This window comes from Microcaecilia unicolor, chromosome 5, assembly GCF_901765095.1.
Source record: "Microcaecilia unicolor chromosome 5, aMicUni1.1, whole genome shotgun sequence".
Taxonomy (NCBI): Eukaryota; Metazoa; Chordata; class Amphibia; order Gymnophiona; family Siphonopidae; genus Microcaecilia; species Microcaecilia unicolor.
The window spans coordinates 218,299,070-218,323,535 of record NC_044035.1 but is presented as its reverse complement, the minus strand read 5'-3'; the positions used below and the strand labels follow the sequence as shown (position 1 = coordinate 218,323,535).

General features: G+C 46.2%; 1 protein-coding gene across 4 annotated transcripts in view; it reads left to right on the top strand.

The window, feature by feature from the left end:
* The first annotated feature begins 9,540 nt into the window (after positions 1 to 9,540).
* PDXK (pyridoxal kinase) overlaps positions 9,541 to 24,466 on the top strand; it is a 282,079-nt gene continuing 267,153 nt past the window's right edge. For all 4 annotated transcript variants that reach the window (XM_030203776.1, XM_030203775.1, XM_030203777.1 and 1 more), the window contains exon 1: positions 9,541 to 9,904. In XM_030203776.1, the coding sequence (XP_030059636.1) occupies positions 9,821 to 9,904 (84 nt within the window). In that variant the 5' untranslated portion in view covers positions 9,541 to 9,820. The remainder of the gene's footprint in view (positions 9,905 to 24,466) is intronic.

Here is a 24,466-nt window from a genome sequence, read left to right as displayed (position 1 = left end):
TTCAAGGGATTCCTAACCCAGCGGTCATATCAAGTCACATCAAAGTCAACCACATCTGCTGCATGGACACCTGAATGTGGAGTACCACAAGGATCACCCCTCTCACCAACCATCTTCAACCTAATGATGATCCCATTGGCAAAACTCCTATCAAATCATAACCTCAACCCATATATATACGCCGATGATGTAACAATATACATCCCTTTCAAAGAAGACATTAAAGAGATCCTCAATGAAATTAACCAAAGTCTACACATCATGAACACCTGGGCAGATGCATTTCGCTTGAAACTAAATGCAGAAAAAACTCAGTGCCTGATGATACTCACTTCCCAGTACAACACAAATGAATTCACCGCTATAAACACACCAAAACTAAACCTTCCAATCTCAGAAACGTTAAAAATCCTTGGAGTCACTAACACTCGAAACCCATGTAAACAACACTACCAAAAAGATGTTCTACTGCATGTGGAAATTGAAAAGAATAAGACCATTCTTCCCAAGATCCGTCTTTCGCAGCCTAGTGCAATCCCTCGTACTCAGCCATCTGGACTACTGCAACTCACTATACGCAGGTTGCAAAGAGCAAATACTGAGGAAACTCCAAACAGCCCAGAACACAGCAGCCAGGCTCATATTTGGAAAACCAAAATATGAAAGTGCAAAATCCTTACGAGAGAAGCTACACTGGCTCCCACTTAAGGAACGCATTACTTTTAAAGCATGCACATTAGTCCACAAAATTATTCACGGTGAAGCCCCAGCCTACATGTCTGATCTAATAGATCTACCACCCAGAAATGCTAAAAGATCATCCCGAACTTTCCTCAACCTCCACTTCCCTAATTGCAAAGGCTTGAAATACAAGGCGCTGCACGCGTCAACCTTTTCTTACATGAGCACGCAATTCTGGAACTCACTGCCGCGCAACCTGAAAACGACCTACGAACAAACCACCTTCCGCAAACTATTGAAGACCCATCTTTTTGAGAAAACTTACGGAAAGAACCAAAACACATAAAGCCCACACCCACGGTTCAATAATGTTTCAATACAGCCACTCTGAATTCTCATCCCCTGTAATTTCACCACACATACTTCTACTCACAGAAAATGTATGCCTCTATGCTTTCTTGTTGTTATGTACTACCCCTTTTAGTTTCCCGCTGTTTCACTGCTCTTTTCCATTGTTATATTCCTTAATGATACTCTGAGTTTGTCTTGCTTAACTCCTCACAATGTAATCCATAACCGAGTAATAACAAACTGTATTTCTATCACTCACAACTTATTGTAAGCCACACTGAGCCCGCAAAAAGGTGGGAAAATGTGGGATACAAATGCAATAAAATAAATAAATAAATAAGCCTGCCTTTTACAGACCTGACCTTCACCAGACTTAATGATGCAGAGGCATAGCCAGACCTCGAGGTGGGAGGGGGCCAGAGCCCAAGCTGAGGGGGCACATTTTGGTCTGCCTCCCCCCACTCTCCACCACCGCCTTGCCACCCCCACCCCCCACCACTGCTGCTGCACATACCTTGGCTGGCAGGGAGTCCAACCCCTGCCAGCTGAAGCACCGTCATCGCCACACATGCCTTGGCTGGCAAGAGTTCCCAACCCTCGCCAGTTGAAGAACGTTTTCCAGTGCTGGTCTCCGGCGACACCGCATGTCCTGCTCTCTCTTCCCCTCACTGTCACAGTGCACATAGGGTACAAAGTACAAGACAGAGTCAAAAATACAGAAAAAAACACCAAGAGCTTTCAGAAACGGGACATAATTCCTTTAATGATCAATGCTTCAATAAAGATCCAACATGGGCCGTGTTTTGGCGCACAGCACCTGCGTCAGGGGTCAAGTAGCAATCTATTATAAAATGAAAATATAGAGATCAAATGTCTTCTTTATGATATAGAAAGAGTTCAACATGCTCAGCAGAAAAAACTCAGCGTATTAAGAACAGTAAGACCCTTCGCTCATTACTCAAATTATGTACTGTTTTTTTCTGTACACTCTTCAACTCACATCATGCCCGGCCGGCATGCTTGTTTTAATGAAATTGAGAATGCGCGCATGCTCAGTTTCACTAAAACAAGCATGCTGGATGTGAGAGGAAGAGAGAGCAGGGCAGGAAATGTGGCATCACTGGAGACCAGAACTGGAAAAAACACTTCAGCTGGCGGGGGCTAGGGAATCCTGCCAGCCAAACCAGGGGCACAGATCCAGTTTTGGGGGCCCAGGCCCCCATAGCTAAGCCACTGTAATGCAGAGGCTTGATACTGTGTGAAGGCCAAGTGCAGGAGGAACCATCCAGTCTGGGAAAAGGCAGAACTGGACAATAACAACTTATTGTTGTTTCATTGCTATCAGCATGGATGTCACTACTAAAACTTCAGGATGTCAAACTTCAGACCGAATGGCACTAAGAAAGGTATAAGAATCCCTTCCCTGAAGGTGTTATCAGCTTTGTTGGCACAAGCGCTCTCTTCTCAACTTCTGTAACGGCCCTCAGCTGGCTCTGAGCCCTGCCACCTGATGAAGGCATCGCTGCCCGAGACTTCCCAGCTGGGTAGTCCTCCTTTCTGCCTATATGCCTGTTCATGAGTTCCTGATCCGACGTGCCGGTGTTCCTGATCCACCATCGAGTAATGTGCTGTTTCCTGATCCAGTGTCCATGAGTGATGCCATCTGTCAGGTCTGAACTGATATCTCGTTTGCCTATCAGTGCCTGGGGTCCTAATTTTTGGGATTAGGTGAGTGGGCACTTTCTTGGCTAAACCTAGACCCTGTTACCATCATTTTGGGTTAGCATGCTTCATTGTCTCTGAATACATCTATTGTTATTTGCTATGTCATAATAAACAGCTGATCTTTTCATAACAACATCAGAGCCTTGTGTCTTACTCTCAGTATAAAGTATAAGTGTGCATATAAAATTTTGGACTATGGATTCGGATTGTATTTAGAGTGAGAAATTATTTCTAAGATTATTTTCCAGAGTGTTACGTAATAAATTATTCCTCTTACTCATTTACCGATTCCCTTTTGGGTTTGGTAAATTTGTAACTTAGTCCTTACATTCCACATGTGCAGGTATTGTATTTCCACCAAACGCACTTCCCACAGGCCTTGTAGATCCAGAGGTCTTGCTAACATAACTGTAAAATTAGAACAGGTGTTATGCAGAAATATTTCCTCAGAGGCATTGTTAGGTACTGTAGTGTAGAACCCCTTCATTGCCCATGTTGGTTCTCGTGCACAGCCTTAGATGTCTTGTACCTTGTTGGCCAGCACCCAACTATTTAAATTTCTCAAGCCAACCTCTTCATTTCATTAGACATTTTTTGCTTTGACCCCTTCCTTTTACTTCTAAAACTTTTTCAATACGGTAGGTCCTGTCAGTGTGAGGATTGATGTTTAATAGTTCTTCGGGGTGAAAAGAACCTTCCACAGTTTCCCCATCTTAATTCTGTATCTTTTAAACAGACTTCTGCCCCTATAAATATCTCATCAGTTCACGGCACTTCGTATCCCTTTTGAAAAAAGCCTTTTGTTTTCAACAGTCTTACGTGGTCGTGATTTGCAAAATGTTTCACATCCATTTCTAGTTTTGCATTATTAGGATGGACTTGGGAAAGATCTGCTGCTTGTTTCTAGGATGGGCAGCATAGGATGTATTGTACCGTTTTGGGATCTTGCCAGGTGATTGTGACTTATATTGGCCACTGTTGGAAACAGGATACATCCATTTCTAGTTTTGCATTCCCTCTATAGATTGTTTTCCAGACCTGCAGAGAATTCAGAGGTGTCACGTCGATAGGTCTGCCCTGTCCTGCAGAGAACTTAAAGGCACACTAGCATTTTTAGCGTGTGCTCAATGCTAGAGACGTCCATATATTCCTATGGGCGCCTCTGGCATTTAGCATGCCCTAAAAGCGCTACTGTACCTTTGTAAAAGACCCCCTAAGTCATTTGTTAAAAAGTTGGACATGTTTCGATCAGAATTAGGTGAAGGAGAAATTAAGTATTTTCCCAATTTAAAGCAAATGTTGGTGAATATATCACACCACCTCTGAAGGAAGAAGCATTTAAAAATGCTATTGGGCATTTTTCTGCCATGGTGGGAAAACTACAGCAGGAATTAAAAAAAAACTGGTTTATGACTTTTCACAATCTGAATCTGTACTGGACTTTGTCCTGAATCTATTTGCTGCAGATCCAGATTTAATTTCTAAAGTGGCAGGTAACTGGGGACTGGCAGACAATCATTTTGAGCTGGAGATCATTTAGCTGCAAGAAAACATTGAACTCAAGAAGCACCATAGAATTTGTGAAAGCTTCTGTGATTTTTGGAAGACTGTTCCTAATTATCCTGTGTGTGTGCGATGATCACAGAGAAAGTTTCTTCATTATTTGGCTCCTCTTATCTGTGTGAATGTAATATTCATTGTTGAAAAAGTCTGAAGTCAAAACTGAGGAACAGACTAACTGCAAATAGTCTTCTAAGTCTGTTACGAATCTGGAAGATGAATTATGAACCATGATTTTCTATGCTTGTAAACAATATTCAGATACTTATTCATAACACATTTCATGTGTTCCTTCTCAAACTGTTCGTATTGAGATGGAAAGGTAGAACACCTCCTGCACTGACCCCCATTGCCACAGACCCAGACACTGAATATGAAGTTCAGGATATCCTTGATTCCAGGAGGGTGTGGGGCAGGCTCCAGTACTTTATTGCATGGAAAGGTTATGTACCTGAAGAGAATTCCTGGGAACCAGCAAACCAGGTTCATGCCCCATTGCTCCTATGAAGGTTCCATTGCCTGTTTCCCCACAATCCCAAACCCAGACCGAGGGGTGGAGGTCCTTTGAGGAGGGGGTGTTTTCACAACTGCTACCGTGACAGCTGTCCTGACTCCTTCTCTCACCCTGACTCACCTGCTGCTTCCGGCGAGAGTGCCATGGTCGACTCCAAGGCTTTCCCAGGGGCCTCGGCTCTGCCTGCAGGGTGGCAGGTCAGCTGCGTAGCTTTCCCATGCGCCCTGGGGCACCATCTGACTGCTGCTGGTCCCTCTCTCCCTTAGGTGCGAGTGCCCACTGTAGGCTGAAATTTAAAGGGCCAGCAGCTAGAAACCAGCCTGGGCGCCTGACAATGACATCACCAGCCAGGGCCTATTTAGTGCAACACTGGACTTCCCAGCATTACCTTCACAACAGGTCTTATGGTTTGTTTGCCCTGTCCTGCAGCCTTGCCTTCCCTTATCTCTAGCCTTACTTCTCTTGCCTAGCCTTGCCCTGCCTTGTCCCTAGCCCTGCCTAGTCTTCTGCCTCGCCTTGTTTCTCGCCTCTTCTCCCTTGCCTCCAGTCTTCCCTTGCCCCCTATCCTGCCTTGACCCTAGCCCAGCCTCAGCCTCTTCCTGCTTTACCCCAGGTCCCGGTTCCACCAGGCCTGCCCCCACCCCAGGTCCTGGTTCCACTTGGCCTGCCCCTAAGGGCTCTTTTCAGAGCCACCCCAGGCCCTCGTTCTACCAGGCCTGCTCCCAAGGGCTCTTCTCAGAGCCACTCGTGAGGTGCCACTCCCCAAGCAGTGACTCGCCTGCCATTAGTTGGGGCCCTCCTACTTTTGGGTTATGTGGGTAGTACTTGCCAAACTGCGGCCCAAGAGCTCACCCACCAGCAGTGCTTGGGCATCCTCACCAGCCACATCGCTGCTGGGTGGGATGAATTCAAAGTGGGTGGGCCTGTACCCACCTGAGTCCACCCATGGCTATGCCACCAGTCCTCATTCCAGACATGTCTGAACTAGAAGTACATTTCACACTTTATATGCTGGCAACTAAAAAAAAAAAAAACTGGCAAAGCCCAAACTTGTGCACATAGAGAGATGCAGTGCCCAGCTATCCAGCTGTCTCCTCCCCTCTCCCCTTACACAGTTCCCCCTTGCACCGAGGACTTTTTAAAATAAACATCCTTTTTTATGTGTCAACATTTTTATTGATGATTCCACCTGGTAACACATCCATTAGAGTACATACACAACAAATTGTAAAGCTATCGTTCTTATGTACATTAATCTTAAGTTGCTATCATCGGTTTTTGTTTTATAACAGTACCCTCTCTTATCCCCCTCCCCCCTTACTACCTTCACTTTTGCCATGTACACTAAAAGAAACAATAGTCAGCATGTTACATTAAACTCAAACAGTAATTCCAATAGTAACACCTTACATTATTCCGTGATTGAACCCCTTGTTACTATTATTCCCTCCTCCCCTCCCACTCATCCCCACCCCCCCTCTCTTTTTAAATACTCCATGCTCATTCGTAATCCTTTCATGGTCTAGTCATAGCCATCCTCTTCGTTTTCCTATATTTAATGTGTTGGTAAAGGTTCACTGCCTTACTGGTGCTTCTTAAAGCTCTATGTACCATTATCCTCTCTGTCTATAGACTCTATTGTATTCCTTGTCCAGACTCCCCCCCCCCCCCCCCAAGATACCCTGAGACTCCCTCTCCCTCATGACTATAAACATCCTTTTTTTTTTTTTAGGATGCTACACTAGTAATGAAGCATGCACTGCCATAGGAAGTAATGTACAAAAAAAACCTAAGCAGAATTTACTTTGATCCAGAGTGAGTTTAGGAGACTTCACAGCTCTGTTCAATGCCTTTAGGAAATATAATAAGGCTGTCAAAAGAAAGCAGATACAAGAATGGCTCAGGGAGCAAGATGCTTATAACTTACACCGACCTACTCATATTTGTTTTCAAAGAAACAAAGCCATAGTTCCAGAGGTGGAACATTCAGTGGCAAGCAGATTTGATAGACTGTCAACGCTGTCTTCTTTCATCTATGGTTACATACGAACGATTATCAACATCTTAATGAAATACTTACGGGTTATGTGGCTAAAAACAAAAAACAATTGTGACGTGGCCGAAGTCTTTGAAAAGATATTTAGTTGAGGCCCCATACCTAAAAAAAAAAAAAAAAATACAGACAGACAGACAAGGGTAAAGAGTTTTAAAGAAACCTCTACAGACGTTACTGAAACGAAAAGGAATCTGCCGTTTTGTGACCAACAACAATGTAGAGAGATTTAACTGCACCCTAAAGTCTAAAATGTGATGGCACTTCACATCACACAACACTTTTCGCTATGTAGATGTTTTGCAGCTGCAATCTGAGTTTTCACATGATGCCTTTAAGTTCTCTGCAGGACAGGGCAGACCTATCGACGTGACACCTCTGAATTCTCTGCAGGTCTGGAAAACAATCTATAGAGGGAATGCAAAACTAGAAATGGATGTATCCTGTTTCCAACAGTGGCCAATATAAGTCACAATCACCTGGCAAGATCCCAAAACGGTACAATACATCCTATGCTGCCCATCCTAGAAACAAGCAGCAGATCTTTCCCAAGTCCATCCTAATAATGGCCAATGGACTTTTCCTTTAGGTAGCTATCCAAATCCTTTTCAAATTCCGCTAACTGCTTTTACCACATTCTCTGGCCATGCTTACCCCATTTACCTCACCTCCCACCACTGCCCTCGTTTGCCTGCGCCACCCAGCAATTCTCCTCTCTCCCCTGATTACCTTCGTCGAAGCGGCCACGTCATTGAAAGCCCTGCCCGTCTCTAGCCTTCCCTTAGTGAGTTCATTCCCTGAGTCCCGCCTTCTGATGTCATTTCCTTTTTCCTGAGGGCGGGACTCTGAGGGAATGAACTCGAAGGGAAGGGCAGGGCAGGGCTTTCAATAACGTGGCCACTTCGACGGAGGTAGTCAGGGGAGAGAGGAGAATCTTTATATACAAGCACAAGGAAAGGATTGGTGAGAGGTGGGAGAAACCATCTGTTAGTTAAGCTACCTTGGTGCTACATGTGACTGCTGGAGCTTGTCCACCTTGGCTGCTCCCAGTGCATAATGTAAGTCAGTGCTCACATTCCCTGTTTCACTAATCCTGAGAATAAGACAGAGGCTGAAAGGAAAAGGAGGGAGCAGCAAGGGCAGGGAGAAAAGAGGTGGAAAATGCTGGTCGACACAGAGGTGGCAAGAGGGAGGGAAGGTTTAAGGAAGAGAAAATGAGATGCTGGCCTATCAAGGACCTAAGGGCTCCACAAAAAAAGATTAAGCCAGTCCAGATTTTACTTCCATTGAAAGCGTCCAAAGAGGGAGTCAGAAGAAGATGCTGGCCTATGGGAGAGGTAGACGAGGGAATGGGAGATGCTGAACCACGGCAGAGGAGGGGAGCACCACCATACGCTGCACCAGGGGTGCGCATATAGCTGAAGGTTTGCCTAAGGCGCCAGATGCCCAAGGTCCGGTTTTGAGAGCATCAGACAGCGGCGACTTTTCTGTGGCAAGCATGACTGTAGCTGACAGCACATTGGACGGGAAACACTAATCTATCAGTCAATGAGTGTCTCAGAGGCCCTAAATAACTATTCTCAGAGCCAGATGCACTAACTCCACAGAAAGAGCCCTTCCCTTACTGAATCGGTAAGAAACGGGCATACATGAATGAAATCGCATGCAAATGAGCTGCTCACTGTTAGCTCATTTGCACGCGATTTCCTTTCTGAGGGGAAGTCAGTCGGCCAGCTGAACATGTGCAGAGCAGCCAACCGTTATGCTGGCTGCTCTGCTCACTCAAAAAAAAAAAAAAGGACAACCCTGACGAGCACTTGGACGTTTTTCCCTTCAGATTTTGTGATGGGCATCCTTCTCTTGGATGTGTTTTTCTTATGTGCCCGAAATGACTATGCCGGAATCGGGGATCGGAACGTGCGAGGATGTCCAAATCAAAACTATTTGGACGTCCCTTTCGATTATGCCCCTCCAGGTCTCTCTCAGCCAATCACAGCGCGTTTAGCTGTCACTGGTGTCAGCTTGAAAGGATGTCCCTGACGAGCACTTGGACTTTTTTTTTCTTCCGATTTTTGCAGTGGGCGTCCTCCTCTGCATGGGTCCCGCTCACAGCAGCCCCAAAGAGAGGTGCAGACCTCCCGTTAGGTTTTCCACGGTGAATGGGGTCGGAAACGGTAGTGCATCGTATCGCATTCACATTATAATAGTAATTAGCTCATTTGCATTCCATTAGCTGCTACCGTGCCAGGAAAATGGCTCGGAGAACCCTTTTGTGCATATCCCGGTTTACTACTTAAGCTCTGTCGAGCAGGGCCTGTCTCTTCATGTTCAATTGTACAGTGCTGCGTACGTCTAGTAGCGCTTTAGAAATGATAAATAGCAGTAGTACTTGCGCGCTAAACTGGCTAGTAAGCTTAGTGCATCTGGCCCTCAGTCAGGTGTCTCTGGATTTTTCGCAGTGAATGTCTCTGATTTGGTGCGTGGCTTTTGCCAGTACAGAGTCTCAGTGGGTACCTTACGAATCCTGTGTGTATCTCTGCTTAATTTGGGTGCCTCGGCCTCCGCCTCGCTGTCACCAAGGAACCTCCTTCGCTGTAACTATGCCTTGGGCCCTCCCGTCGCTGTTTTTTAGGTGTCTACGGCAGTGCCTGCGCTATTTTCTATTCCCGTATCTCGAGGGTATAGTGCGCGGTTCTTTCTCTTTCTATTTTGATTATCCTATCCGGCCGTGTGGCTCCTCCTTTCTCTACTTCTTTGGCGGGGGTTGAGAATTTTTATTCAGTGTGCGTCTGCTCTTTTCACTGTTCCTCGCGAGTGGGCATCTGCTTCTCTTCTCTGTTTCCAGGTCACCGTCTGCCAGCTCCGGACTCCTTTCCCTTGCTTGGGTCTGTTCTCGCCTGGGTAGTTCTTGCTCGCAGACCTCGTTTTTGGCCGGCATGGAGGACTGTCGGGTGTTATCCATTCAGAGTCATGTTGTGCGCGGGTATGTCGGGAATAAAGCAGCCGCTTTCCCCTTGCAGGTAAGAAGACGTGGTGAAGGCAGGGCAAGGAACAATGATCTGGGCAGCCAGAGTTTTGCGTGATAGGTTGACAGAAGGTGGTCGGAAGAGGTAAATGGTTAGGGTGAAACTGACCATGGTTAGTGCTAGACATGCTGGGGCCCAGGGCAGAAATTTGCAAGGTGCCCCAAACCTGTCAGCAGGCTGTGCTGCCTTCAATTTTGGTAGGCTGGGTTCCTTTCTGGCATAGTGTTCTGTTTGCAACTCCTCCCCAGCGCTGGCCTTGGGTTGGTAGGTAAAGGAAGGGGGAGGTAGAGGTTATGGCAAAAGGGTGTGAAGCAGAGATGCCAACTTACCCAGTTCTAGGGTGCAGATTTTGTGACTAGCCCTGATTTTGAACTAGAATCCCAAAGCACTGTGGGATTTCTTCTAGTGCCTATTGAAACCGGTGCTGTAAGTCCCTTGAGGTGGTCAGAAATCCAGGACTATTCTACAATCTCCAGCCTGGAACTGGGTAACTTGGCATCTCTGAAGTTGGGAAAGGGTGGAGATTGGTATGGCAGCATGAGGGAGGACTGGGGAGATGGTCATGTGAAGGCAAAGATCTGGCAGATACAGAGAGGGAAGATGAAGATTAGGGAGGGCAGGGCAGTTCATGACAAGTGGACCAGTTCTAGAAATGATCCCCACTTAATTATTTTTAATTTTGATTAAACTTCATGTATGTGTTCTTGGAAGTCTCAAATACCAGTCTGCAAAATTTTAGAATAAAATTCCTTCTAGTTGCTTTTGTTCTAGTGACCCTAATTCTTTAACTTTCACAGTTATGCATTGCTGCACAATAAAAGTGCAAAGTTTGCAGTCACATTTTCTTTGAACAACATAATTTAGCAGCCAAGAATTCACCCATTTAGGTAAATTTTTGGTGCTGACTTTGAATATTTAATTTTTGAGGCATTTGTTTTACAGCATTTTTTCTAGTCTGATGGTTAGTGCAGTGGCTTGAGAACCAGGGGACTAGGGTTAAATTCCCGCTGCAGCTCCTTGTGACTCTGCAACTCACTTAACTCTCCATTGCCCCAGGTACAAAATAGGTACCTGAAAATAGGGCAGCATTTTATGCAAAAATGTTTTTCCCATTTTCAACTGAGTACATCTCAATAAATAAGCACACAAAAATAGTTTTTTCTTAACATTACAACAATCTTGGAAAAACAGTTGGCTACATATTATCTGCCTGAAGCCCTTTTCAGCTGAAGAACATTAATCCAAACATTGTCTTAAATTATGTCATGGATTTTTCAATGTACTATAGATTCATGTTTAAAAACAAATTTAAGAGTGGGAACTTAAGACTTATAATATTCTCATTCAGCAGCAAAAGGTTGCCCAGGTGGTTAAATTACAAGCCACTGCATAGTTGTTCAAATATATGATGATGAACTTGGAATTTTTGTTGCATCGCTTCATATTTGCAATGTTATGCAACTGTAGGCCACAGACCAAAAGCAACGACGACTTTTTTTTCCTGAAATTCTTCATAATTTAATTTGAGACTTTTTCTAAAATATCCATACAAAGTTTTGTCAAAATTGGACATGGTTGAGTAGGGACTCTTGGTCCGCTTGACATGGACTGACCATGGGGAGATCTGGAAAGGGCAGAAATTTGACAAACAGGATGGAGAAGATGGTTGGGGAAAATAGTTTGGGGTGACAGGATTTGGGAGATTATTGGGAAGGGCAGAGGTTGGGTTGACAGGGACAAGGAGGATGGGATGACTGTCACTGGAGAGTAGAGGTAGTGGTAACAGGTGAAGGAGGATGAGGTAAGGTTGGGATGACAGGATGAGAAGGATTGGGGAAGGGCAAAGACGAGTGAGAAGGTGATGGGAAATAGGACAAGCATAGGTTGAATGACTGGTTAAGAGAGGATAGGTTAATGTGGTAGAAGGAAAAGGTTAGATGTGAGATGGTGAGTGTATGGGGAAGGTGGAAGTTGGGAGATCAGGGTGAGGGAGGATAGATCATGATGGCCAATAGATCGTGCCAGAACTAGGGAGGAAGTCAGGAGAGAACAGAGGTTGGTCTGACAATGGTAGCATATAATCTCTTGGCAAGTACGTTTGACCTTTGCCCTTCCTCAACCACTTCCCAAAATCTTCTTTTCCTGGCCATTTTTTAAAGTCTTCCATTATTCTGTCACCTCCCCCATTCTCCCTTATCCTCTCATTCCAATTTTTTCTTTTCTCAGACCACATCCTCCCACCTCCGTAACCTGTCCAGATTCTTTCCTGGGCACTTTTCCTCAGCCTCCTTAATCCTGTCTCCATTCCCTTTCCCAAATGTGGCTTGAGGGAGAAGATGAAAGCAAATGGGTTGTTTAGTATGCTGTGATGAATAATCTGAGGGTGGTTGGAAGTTTGGTGGAGAATTAGGCCAACTTCATTGTTGAAGACACTGGAATTGGTTTTGGGCATGTGAGAAGCATCTTTCTTAAAGTTCTTGCAAAGATGGTTGATTGTTAGCTGTAATTTTCATATTTTTATCTAAGCAAGACATTCCACATACATAAAACCCGTGATAATAGCTAGTTTCTAAGTGACACCTGCTATTCCTAGACCTGAAATTGCTTAGAATTAAGCTGAACATTCCATTCTTTTATAATCCTTGTTTAATCCTGGCCAATACTGGGACCAGCTCTAAAGAGGGAAGGAGAGAGCATATCCATTTCCCCTGAGTCAAGTTGCAACAGGTTACAGAGCAGTATTTTTTAATACTGGTTCTTCTTGTATTATTCTAACTAGGGCTGTATGTATATGTGAGAAATGATAAGTTGTAAAAACTCATCAGGGTCCATTTTACTGAAAGTATGTGCCATCTACTGTAGGGCCCATTGCATAAAATGGTCCTGCAAGAGATTATGCATGATAGTGCCATTGTATTTACTTTTTATTAAGCATGGGAAGTTGCCAATTGAAACCGAGTTTACAGCACCTCACAGAGGACAGTAAGTTTTGAGGAAAAGGCCCTGGTACAAGTGCATATTTTTGAAATTGCATATCTTCTTTAAAACCTTCTCCATAAAGTGCTGTGAGAATTTATTAATTGAGCAAAACTCCCACACCATATTTTTGCTAAAATGTTTGGTCGCACAATTTATCCTGCGGTTTCTTTTTCGGAAGTTGTTGGTAATTCAAGTTTGGGAGAACTGCACTTTCAGAAGACTTCCAAATGGTTCTGAAGCGGATTTCTCCTCTCGACTTGAGCTGAATTCTCAGTGAGTCTCTCAGCCCAGGAATAAGGTCCTAGATTTGAATTCTGGATGCAAATGGCACAGTCTTACATAAGGCCTGATGTTGTATCTGAGCAGGCCTTGTCAGTTGGTTACAAGGCACGCAGTTCACTGGTGTTATGAAAATCAGTCTCTGGCTCTTTCGAGCGTTCTGTTCACCTGCAAATCCTCCGGTTGTCTCCCTGATTCTCCTCAGTCCAAACGTTTTGGTATCCAAGGGTCAGGTGATACCTGTGGACCAATCACATACGATGACATAATGTCCAGCCAGCTTCATGGTAAAGAAGCGAGCCTTTGTTCTACTATCGATGGCAAGCAAACCTCCCTGTCTGCTCAGATACTCCTGGAGCCCTGTGTTTCTCTCCTACAATCTTCCCAGGAGATAGCAGCCAGTTTGCAACACAATGAGGCTCATTTTCAAAACACTTAGACTTACAAAGTTGCATAGTAACCTATTGAACTTTGTAAGTCCAAATGCTTTGAAAATGAGCCCCATAATGTCCTTGGATGAAGTCATCTTGCAGTGCTGAGCACTAATGTTCCTTTGTAACCAAGCTGGTTTCTGATGATTGTAGATGTATTCAGGTCATTGGCTGAAGAGTCCGTATTGTTGTAAAAGAATGGTTCAGACTTGTATAGGCCAAAACCAGCAAAGGTGAGATCTCAGGTAAATTACCCTACAGAAGAATCAGGCAAAAAATAGAAGAAATATCTTTTATTAGGTAGCTAAGCAGGAAATAACATTCTCAGTTCTGTATAACAAATAATCATACAAACTATGGAGAGATCACTATGCAAAAGTCTCTAAGCAATATAAGAACAATAGAAAGAGAAAAAGTTACAGCTGCAAAGGAATAGTTCTCAGTACTTACAATCTCAGAAGGGGGGGGGGGGGGAATATAATTATATATTTCCTGGGGGATGTACTTCTGACAGGGACCCATGGTCTAACTCATCAGCAAAGAATATATCCTATTGGTTACAGGGGGCAACATATCTTTATAGGGTATATTGCTATCCCACCTCCAGCACCACACACCTATCATATATGCAAGCATATTTTCAAAGCACTTTGGGAGGCTAAGTTCCATAGGTTTCTATGGAACTTTGGGAGGCTAAGTGCTTTGAAAATGAGCTTGAGAGTGTCACGTATACAGTCTCCTTTCTTCCTCCCCTCCCACTTACACTACGGGATGTTCAGAGCGTTGAATTTGGATCCCTTGAATTGCTGGAGGGTGTCTCTCGTATCTTACTGGCTTCCAGGAAAGATTCTACAAAGAGGTGTTACTCTTTTAAATGGAGAAGATTTGCTGTCTGGTGTGAGGGCAAGGCCTTAGATCCTTCTTCTTGTCCTACTCAAAAACTGCTTGAATACCTCCTGCACCTTCAGAGTCTGGTTTAAAAACCAACTCTGTAAGGGTTCATCTTGGTGCAGTTGGCACTTATCACCGTGTGGGAGATGAATCCATCTCTATACAGCCTTTAGTTGTTCGCTTCATGAGAGGTTTGTTGACAAGCCCCCTACCAAACCTTCCGTTGTCATGGTATCTCAACGTAATCTTCACCCAGCTGATGAAAGCTCCGTTTGAGCCTCTGGATACCTGCCGTCTGAAGTTTTTGACCTGGAAAGTTGCGTTTCTGGTGATAGTCACTTCAGCTCCCAGAGTCAGTGAGCTCCAGGCCTTGGTAGCTCATCCACCGTATATACGTTTCATCACAAAATAGTCCTCCGCACATTCACTAAGTTTTTTCCTAAGGTAGTGTCTTGAGTTCCATCTTAACCAGTCAATTGTTCTGCCAACATTTTTCTCAAGACCTCATGCCCATCCTGGTGATACAGTATCAGTTTTTCCAGAAGTCTCAAGATGGACGTAACTTAAGAGAAAGCAGTTTCTATCATATAGTGAAGCTACTCTTTTATTGGGGGTAGTTTTTCAGTTGCGTTTTCCTTGTAAATATTTTGTTACCTATGAAGGGAAAAGATATATTTTCTATGAACCTGCCCAATTATTGTTCTTTTTGGAAGGTAAGGGGGTTTCTGTAGCTTCTTCAAGTGTATCCTAGTTGCTAGGTTATTTTATGTAGTCTGCAGGGTTACTGCTCTTTTTCTTTATTAATCCTTGTTTTCTCCATTTCCTCATGGAGCTTTCCTTGGTTCCTCCTCTTTAGTTTGTGGACTATATTGTTTTGTTTATTCTAACTATTAGCTAATGATGTCAATAACTAGTCTAGAATTTTATTTTATTTTCCTTCTGTTTATTTAGCTAATGATGTTAATTGGCATGTTTACCATTTAACATTGTTATTATTTCCTTTCAAAGTTGTTTTTCTGACTTTGTAAATTATAAATGCAAATATATGGAAAAAAATGCCAAGCTAGAAGATTCCTATCCTATCCTCCAAAATTTGTTAGACATGGGTGCTAAATTTTCTCTTAGATATCCATGTGTAGTTTTGTTTTTATAAGTGGTGTGTGTTGTTTGTTTGTTTACTTGTTGTTTTTTTGTTTTTTTTTTAGCCATTGCAGCTTTATTTTTTTCCCTGGAAAATAAGGGACATTTAGAGAAAAAGGCATAAGTTATCTGAGACAGTTTATATCCACTGATAACTGGGCTAGAGTTTAAATGTTACCCTAATTGTTTTTCCTTCAATGTTTTTCTTTAAATACCAGTTTCCTCTGGTTTATATCTTCTTAGCTTTCTCTCCAATATGTGGGATATTTAATGATTGCTTTTAGTTTGACTTTGTTTCTTTTCCTTTTTGAAAATTTTGAAAATTATGTAAAAGCATTATTGCATTTCCTATTCGAAACATTAATTTGATGTATCATTATGAAAAGCAATAAAAAAAAGGGAAAGAATGCATTAGGTAGAAGCTTAACTTAGATAAATCAGAACTTTTCTGTTAACATCTTGATGCACATTCCCACCAGTTCTTTGTCAAATTCGCAAGGTGTCTTTTTTTTAAATAATTGGGAAGCCTGGTCCCTTCGTGTTTTCAGGATTTATGTGTGGTCAGCTATAATCCTCTTGTGGGTAAAATTAGAGCTGATTTACGTTTGTTGATGGGTTTTGTGGAGCGGGGTGGATTAATCTTATCAAAATGAATATACTACCGCAGTTATTGCATTTAACTTACCATGCACTGTGCCCATTTGGTGTTTTGACGGGTGAATGGGTGCATTTCTAATTTTATTTGGCACTGCAAGAGCCCATGCATTAGTCTCAGTGCTAAATTGGTTCATTGAGGAGGGGAATATGGATCTACCAAATTTGGAACTGTATTACTGGGCCTCCTGGTCCCCACAGGATGGCTTCAGCTGGAAAGCTTGTACACTGGGCTTTCCCCTCCTGTCCTTACTCACTGAACATCAGGACTCACAGGCTATATACTGTATTTTGCATACTAGCCCTATCTTAGCCCACATGGGGATATGGCGTCAGGGGCTCTCTTGGATTTTATTGTTAGGGAAGAACCCAAGGATATTGTACTGTGCTTTTTATCCCCCAGAAATTGGGTCATGTGAGCACAGGGGGCTTCATGAATGGGGTAACCCAAAGAAGTTTGAGACTTTTTTACAGAACAAAGGACTAAAAATTAAAAATTTTATTTATTTTCTAAATTTCTATGCCGCACTATCTCTGCAATTCTAAGCGGATCACAATTCAACATGCATAATTTTAATACATATTACAAAGACCTTCCCTTCCCTACCCCCCCTCCATCCAAGTAGCCTGTCATCAACTTTTCCCATCCATCCCTGTAGCCCAGTATCAACCCTTCCCCACCATCCATCCCATAGTTAAATATCAGCCCTATCCTACCACCCCACTCCTTCCTGTAGCCTAGCATCAGCCTGTCCTACTCCCTACCCACCCCCATGGCATTAAATATAAGACTTTTTTTTTTTTTAAATGTCTTGGACACTGCACAGCCCACCTCCACCCAAAGAAGACTGCCTCCACTTTTTAAATATTTTAACCTAGGCACTGCAGAGACCATCCCCACCCAAAATCCCACCAACAACATAAGAAATAGACAATCTTTTTAAAATTAACCTGGGCACTATTAAAATTTATTGCTGGTGAGTTCTTCACTGCTTAGGGCAAAACAGAGCTATTTAGTGATTAAATATACCTTTTTTTTGCCCTAGGCAGTGAAGAGTTCCCCCACCCAGAAGCCCACCACCAGAGCCATCATTTTGATTACACTCAGAGTCACTTTGTACACATTACATGACACATTAAAATTAAAAAATATATGTATTTTTATTTTACCTGTGCTACTGCTTGCTGGTGCAGAGCACTGTTCTGGCTCCTGTACCTGTTATGTGGGGCCATGGGGAAGAGCTGCTTAGCTGCTGTGATCATGAGTTTCATGAAGATTAATAATATTATTCAGACCCAGCCGGCAGGCACAGTGTGGAGGAGCCGCGCCTGCGACACAGCTGGCAGCCTTTCCCATGCAGCACTGCAGCACCATCGTGCCGTGCGCACTCGGGGAGCAAGGCAATGTAGCTGAGCTCAGCTTCCCAAAATAATAAACCAGAGCAGTGCCGCGGGACAGGACGGAGTTAGCGCGAGAGCCGAGAGCAGCGCAGGATGGCAATGCAGCGCTGGCCTATCCAAAACAAAAACATTTAACAGGTAGGAGGAGGAGGAGCCGAAGAGGCCCGAAAGAGCCACTGAGCGCTGACTGCCTAAAAGCAGGTCGGAAGTGGCTGAGCTCCGACGGCAGAAAGGCTGTGGCAGTGTTGCTGTGCACTTTTCGGCGCTTAAACTGGGTGAGCCTGGCCCACCTGTAGCTATGCCCCTGAGAAGGGAACTGATACTGGGGAAACTGAGGTGGGACCCCGGTGTGTCTCCCCTTCTCATTCCAATATCTATATTTTGCCATGCGATTTCATCAGTGCTTTGTTTCCAGGACTATTCGGCCAAGGTAGTGGAACAGAGATGCAGCTTTGCCCCCCTGTGCATCAAGTTATTTGACCATAACATTGTTTTCTTTGGCATACCCAGCTAAACTATGAAACTGTCATCGGGGTGAAAGCTGCTCTTTGACCGAAGTGAAGCAAGTGAAAGAATTTGTGGATAAGCTCAGTAAGTTCATGTGGCACTTTTGCAGTGTGAACTTTGTTCAAGTTATTATTTTTAAGTTGGACTTCACATTCTAGTTATATGGTTCCTGTTTACTGCTCAACATGCTGAATCTGGCATCACAGTTTAGAAGATGTGTGTTGCAACATTCCCGAAGCTTTGATTCCTTGTCATCAAGCAGATGAATCCATTACGAATGGGTTGTGTCCATCAACCAGCAGGGGGAGATAGAGAGCTTCTCATTTTCCCCCCCAAACCCACCTCCCCGCTCCCCCCCCCCCCCCCCGTTTTCTATTTCTGTTGATGGCTCTCTCATTCTCCCTGTCTCCTCAGCTCGAAACCTTGGGGTCATCTTTGACTCTTCTCTCTCCTTCTCTGCTCATATCCAGCAGATCGCCAAGACCTGTCGTTTCTTTCTTTACAACATCCGTAAAATCCGCCCCTTTCTTTCCGAGCACTCTACCAAACCCCTCATCCACACCCTTGTCACCTCTCGTTTAGACTACTGCAATCTGCTTCTTGCTGGCCTCCCACTTAGTCACCTCTCCCCTCTCCAGTCGGTTCAAAACTCTGCTGCCCGTCTCATCTTCCGCCAGGGTCGCTTTACTCATACTACCCCTCTCCTCAAGACCCTTCACTGGCTCCCTATCCGTTTTCGCATCCTGTTCACACTTCTTCTACTAACCTATAAATGTACTCACTCTGCTGCTCCCCAGTATCTCTCCACACTCGTCCTTCCCTACACCCCTTCCCGTGCACTCCACTCCATGGATAAATCCTTCTTATCTGTTCCCTTCTCCACTACTGCCAACTCCAGACTTCGCGCCTTCTGTCTCGCTGCACCCTACGCCTGGAATAAACTTCCTGAGCCCCTACGTCTTGCCCCATCCTTGGCCACCTTTAAATCTAGACTGAAAGCCCACCTCTTTAACATTGCTGTTGACTCGTAACCACTTGTAACCACTCGCCTCCACCTACCCTCCTCTCTTCCTTCCCGTTCACATTAATTGATTTGATTTGCTTACTTTATTTATTTTTTGTCTATTAGATTGTAAGCTCTTTGAGCAGGGACTGTCTTTCTTCTGTTTGTGCAGCGCTGCGTATGCCTTGTAGCGCTATAGAAATGCTAAATAGTAGTAGTAGTACTGAGAAACCATAGTGCCTCATGGCCAGCTAGCTCCATCTGCCTCTTCAGTATTCTCTATCTCCTCAGCAGGGTGGACGCAGCTTACTCAGCTCCTTCAAAAAATCTGCCTGGGGTGGCTCCTGTGCTTTGGCCAGTGGTAGCAGGGGTGTTGGTGGGGGCTATTGCAGCTCCACTTTAAAGGCACATAGGTTCACCCTTTCCCTGCCTTACCCAGCCCCCGATGTGGATGTAGACAAATAGGTTTGCCCTGTCCCTGTCTTTTCCCCACACCCTCCTTTGTGGATGCACGCATATAGGTTCACCCTTTCCCTGCCTTTCCCATTCTACTGATCCTCCGGAGTTGGAAATTTGCCTCTAGTGCTGTTGCCTCTAACTTTCCTAACAGCGTTAAAAAAAAAATAAAATAAAAAGTCGAGTCTCGCTTTGGTGCTGCGATTCCAGAAAAGAGGTTTTCTTTTGATTGTGCAGCGTGACCGGAGCTCTGTGGACTCGGTCTGGGAGGTAAGAGCGTTTTGTAGCTCCTCCGGGGAGGGCCCGTGATCGGGATGTTTTTAGCGTGAATCCACCATTTTGAAATTTCTGCCGTTTTCTGCGTTGGCTGCAGAGGTTGTTAAGCGCTGTTCCCGTTGTGGCAAGCGCAGATCCGCAGCAGGGCCCTGTAAATTGTGCTCTTCAGATGTCAGGGCCGACACGAGCATGGTGAGCGATGTTTCTTCCCGCTCAGTGGAGCTGACAGCGGGCGCCATTTTGGATGCGCCGCATGGCGCGACCCCCGCAGAAGCAGAGGGGTTTGAAACTGGAGGGGAGCCTCGTGTGGAGGCTAACAGGGGAGCTTCTATCCCTGGACTGGAACCGGGAGGCCAGGGTGAGCCCTTCTCCCCTGAGTTTGTGTTGCTCCTGCATAAAGCATTCATGTTAAAAAGAGCTCTCCCGCGGGGGTCTCATTCTGCCCTGCTAACTGTTCCCCCTCCGGTGGAGCTCGGCCTCGGATTGCCTTCAGGCGCGTTTTCCCCTGACAGCCGGCCGCAAGACAAGCGCAGAAGGGTTAATTCCCCTTCAGAGAGTGGCACACCCCTCTTCTCCCCCCCCCCCCCCCCCCGTGGTCGGGATGTCAGGATTCTGAGGGGTCTGGCAGGCCCTCGTGGTCTGAAGAGCCAGAGGAAGGTGCAGGATTGCCACCAGATCCAGATGATCCTTCTGCGGTGAGGATTTTCCACCGCGACGAGCTGCCAGCTCTTATTTCTGATGCCTTGCAGGTCCTCTCTATTGAAGATCCTGGGAGTGGCGAAGCCTCCTCTGGTAATCCGAGGATGGCAAGTACTAAGAAGCCTGCTCGAGCCTTTCCTTTGCATGACTCCATCCAAGAGCTTATTTTGGCTCAATGGGCTGACCCCGAGGGGCCTTTTAAAGTCGCCAGGGCAATGGGGCAATTATACCCTCTAAGTGAGGAGCATTTGGCGCGCCTAGCAGTGCCTAAAGTGGATGCCCTAGTCACGGCTGTGACAAAGAGGACTACCCTCCCAGTTGAAGGAGGAGTCGCCCTGAAGGACATGCAGGATTGACGCCTGGAATAAGCTCTGAAACGGCCCTTTGAAATTTCAGGCCTATTCTTATGGGTGCCTGCATGCAGCTGCTATGCTGCCCGAGCCTGCCTCGCTTGGTTGCAACAGGCAGTGGAACAGCCCCGGGATGGTGTGGAGCCCTTTACTGAGGTGGCATCGCGGATGGAGTCGGCCTTGTCTTTCTTGGCTGATGCCCTTTATGATCTGGTCAGAGCTTCGGCTAAATAGATGGCTGTGGCGGTGGCGGCTTGCTGCTTTCTATCGCTACGGCATTGGGCGGCTGACATGGCCTCTAAGCAAAGGTTGGTGCAGTTGCCTTTCTAAGGCTTTCTCCTATTTGGTGAGGAGTTGGAGAAAATTGTTAAAGGCCTGGGGGATGCTAAACCCCAGCGCTTACCTGAGGATAGGCCGAGGCCTCTCTCCAAGGGTCAGGCGGTTCCCTCCTCTTACAGACCTTGCTTCCATGAAGCTAGAAGGTACCGCCCAGGGCGTTCTGCTGGGTTCACTTCTCGTGCCCGCTTTCAGCAGAGGAACTCCTTTCGTTCGGACAAGCATTCCGCAGCGACCGGCTCAAGGCCTGGAGTTCAAGGGCGACCCTCTCAATGATGGTGCGCCGGCCCTCTCCTCGATTCCTGCAATAGGAGGACGGCTTTCCCTCTTTCTCGAGGAGTGGGTCAAGATTTCCTCAGATCAGTGGGTTTTGGACCTGATCAGAGATGGCTACAGAATAGAATTCAGTACCCCGGTGAGAGACGTGTTTGTGGAGTCCCAATGTGGTTCTGCTGTCAAACGGACGGCGGTGGAGGAGTCCTTGCAAGGCTTGATTCACCTAAGGGCGGTGTCCCCGGTGCCTCCCGCCGAACACGGCTCCGGCCATTACTCCATTTACTTTGTGGTGCCGTGAAAAGGTGGGTCTTTTCAGCCCATCCTCGACTTAAAAGAAGTCAACAAATCTCTAAGAGTGCGGCATTTTCACATGGAAACCCTGCGCACCGTCATTGCGGCGGTACAGCCAGGAGAGTTTCTCACGTCTCTGGACCTGAAAGAAGCTTACTTGCACTTTCCTATTTGGCCCCCGCACCAAAGGTTTCTTCGGCTTGCAGTGATGGGAAAACATTTCCAGTTTCGGACCTTGCCTTTTGGCCTCGCCACAGCTCCCAGAACCTTTTCCAAGGTAATGGTGGTAGTAGCTGCTTTTCTCAGGCGAGAGGGTATTCGGGTTCACCCGTACCTAGACTACTGGCTCATCAGAGTGGACTTGACAGAGGAGAGTCATCAGGTAACAGCCAGAGTGGTCTTAGTACTTCAGTCTCTGGGCTGGGTCGTCAATATGGCCAAAAGTCACCTGACCCCCTCTCAATCTCTAGAATATTTGGGGGTCCGGTTCGACACAGCTTCGGGGTTTGTTTTTCTTCCCGAGCAAAGGCGGTGCAAGCTTCAGAACCAGGTCCGTCTGCTCCTGAGGATGCCTCGCCCCCGCGAGCTTGGGACATTGTCCAGCTGTTAGGGTCGATGACGGCCACCTTGGAAGTGGTGCCCTGGGCGAGAGCGCACCTGAGACCTCTACAGTGCTCCCTGCTTCAATGATGGTCTCCAATGTCTCAGGATTATCAGTGCAGACTCACGTGGCTCACTGCGGCCCGGCTCAGTATGGAGTGGTGGCTCTCAGACAGCATGCTGCGGTGAGGAATGCTGCTTAAGCTCCCCGATTGGTGCCTGGTGGTAACAGATGCCAGCCTGAAGGGCTGGGGTGCACATTGCCGGGGAAGGCATGTCCAGAGTCTCTGGACACCCGAGGAGTCGGAGTGGTCCATCAATCGCTTGGAGTTGAAAGCAATTTTCCAGGCTCTTCTGGCTTTTCACTCGACCCTGGAAGGATTGGCTGTCAGAGTTCTGTCGGACAACACGACAGCAGTGGCCTACATAAATCGACAAGGCGGCACTCAATGCAGAGCACTGGCCGCGCAAATTTGCCACTGGGCCAAGCTACATCTGCAGTTTCTGTCAGCAGCTCACATGCAGGTCAGAGCAACGTGCAAGCCGATTATCTAAGCAGGCATCAAATTGACCCAGCGGAGTGGGAACCGGCAGACGAAGTGTTTCTTCAGATCTGTGCCAAGTGGGGGACGCCCGTAGCGGATCTTATGGCCTCAAGCGCAAATGCCAAAGTCCCGTGCTTTTACAGCAGATGGAGTGATCCTCGCTCGGCGGGGTTGGATGCCTTGGCTCAACCCTGGCCTCAGGGCCTCCTGTATGTTTTCCCTCCGTGGCCCTTGATAGGGCGAGTACTCCTGCGGATTCGGCTACATCAAGGAGAGGTGGTTCTCATTGGCCCAGGAGGCCATGGTATGCAGAACTCCGACGGATGCTGGTAGAGGCTCCCCTTCCTTTGCCTCTGGTACCGAATCTGTTGTCACAGGGACCGGTGACCATGGAGGACACCTACCGCTTTGGTCTTACGACATGGCTATTGAGAGGGCGCAATTGAGAGACAAGGGTTATTCCAGTAAAGTCATTTCCACTCTCCTACAGGTCCGCAAGCGTTCCACTTCCGTGGCTTATGCCAGGATTTGGCGCCAATTTGAGGCTTGGTGTGCTGCTAAAGCGATTACACCTATGCGGGCTTCTGTCTTGCCGATACTTGACTTTTTGCAGGATGGTTTACAAAAAGGCCTTGTCTATAATTCCCTGCGTGTTCAAGTGGCAGCCTTAGCATGTTTTCGAGGGAAGGTCGCAGGCCTCTCCCTGGCTGCTTATCCGGATGTGGCACGGTTGCTTAGAGGGGTGCTTCGGCTCCGTCCTCCCATGCGGGCTCCGTGTCCGACCGGGAACCTGGGGTTAGTTTTAAAGACCCTTCAGTGTTCGCCCGTCGAGCCACTAAGGCGAGCTTCAGAGAAGGATGTGACCCTAAAGACGGTCTTTTTGGTGGCCATTACTTCGGCGAGACAGGTGTCTGAGCTCCAGGCGCTGTCCTGTTGAGACCCTTTTCTGCAATTTTCAGAGTCCGGAGTCATGGTACGTACGGTGCCTTCCTTCCTGCCTAAGGTGGTTTCAGCATTTCACCTAAACCAGCCTATTTTCCTGCCTTCCTTTTCCAGAGAGGAGTTTCCAGAAGCCTTTGGGCAATTGCACCTCCTAGATGTGCGAAGGGCTCTGTTGCAGTATCTGCTCATGTCAAATGCTTTTAGGACCTCTGATCATCTTTTTGTCCTGTTATCAGGTCCGCACAGAGGGTCTCCAGCGTCTAAAACCACTATAGCCCATTGGCTCAAGGAAGCTATTTTTTTAGCCTATCTGCTGTCTGGCCGGACTCCGCCTGAAGCCTTCAAGGCACATTCCACAAAAGTGATTTCCTCTTCTTGGGTTGAAACTGGAGCACTCTCTCTTCAAGAGATATGCAGTGCAGCGACATGGGCTTCTAAGCTCTCTTTTGCCCAACATTACAGGCTGGATGTGGCTGCCAGGAGAGACGTGAATTTTGGAG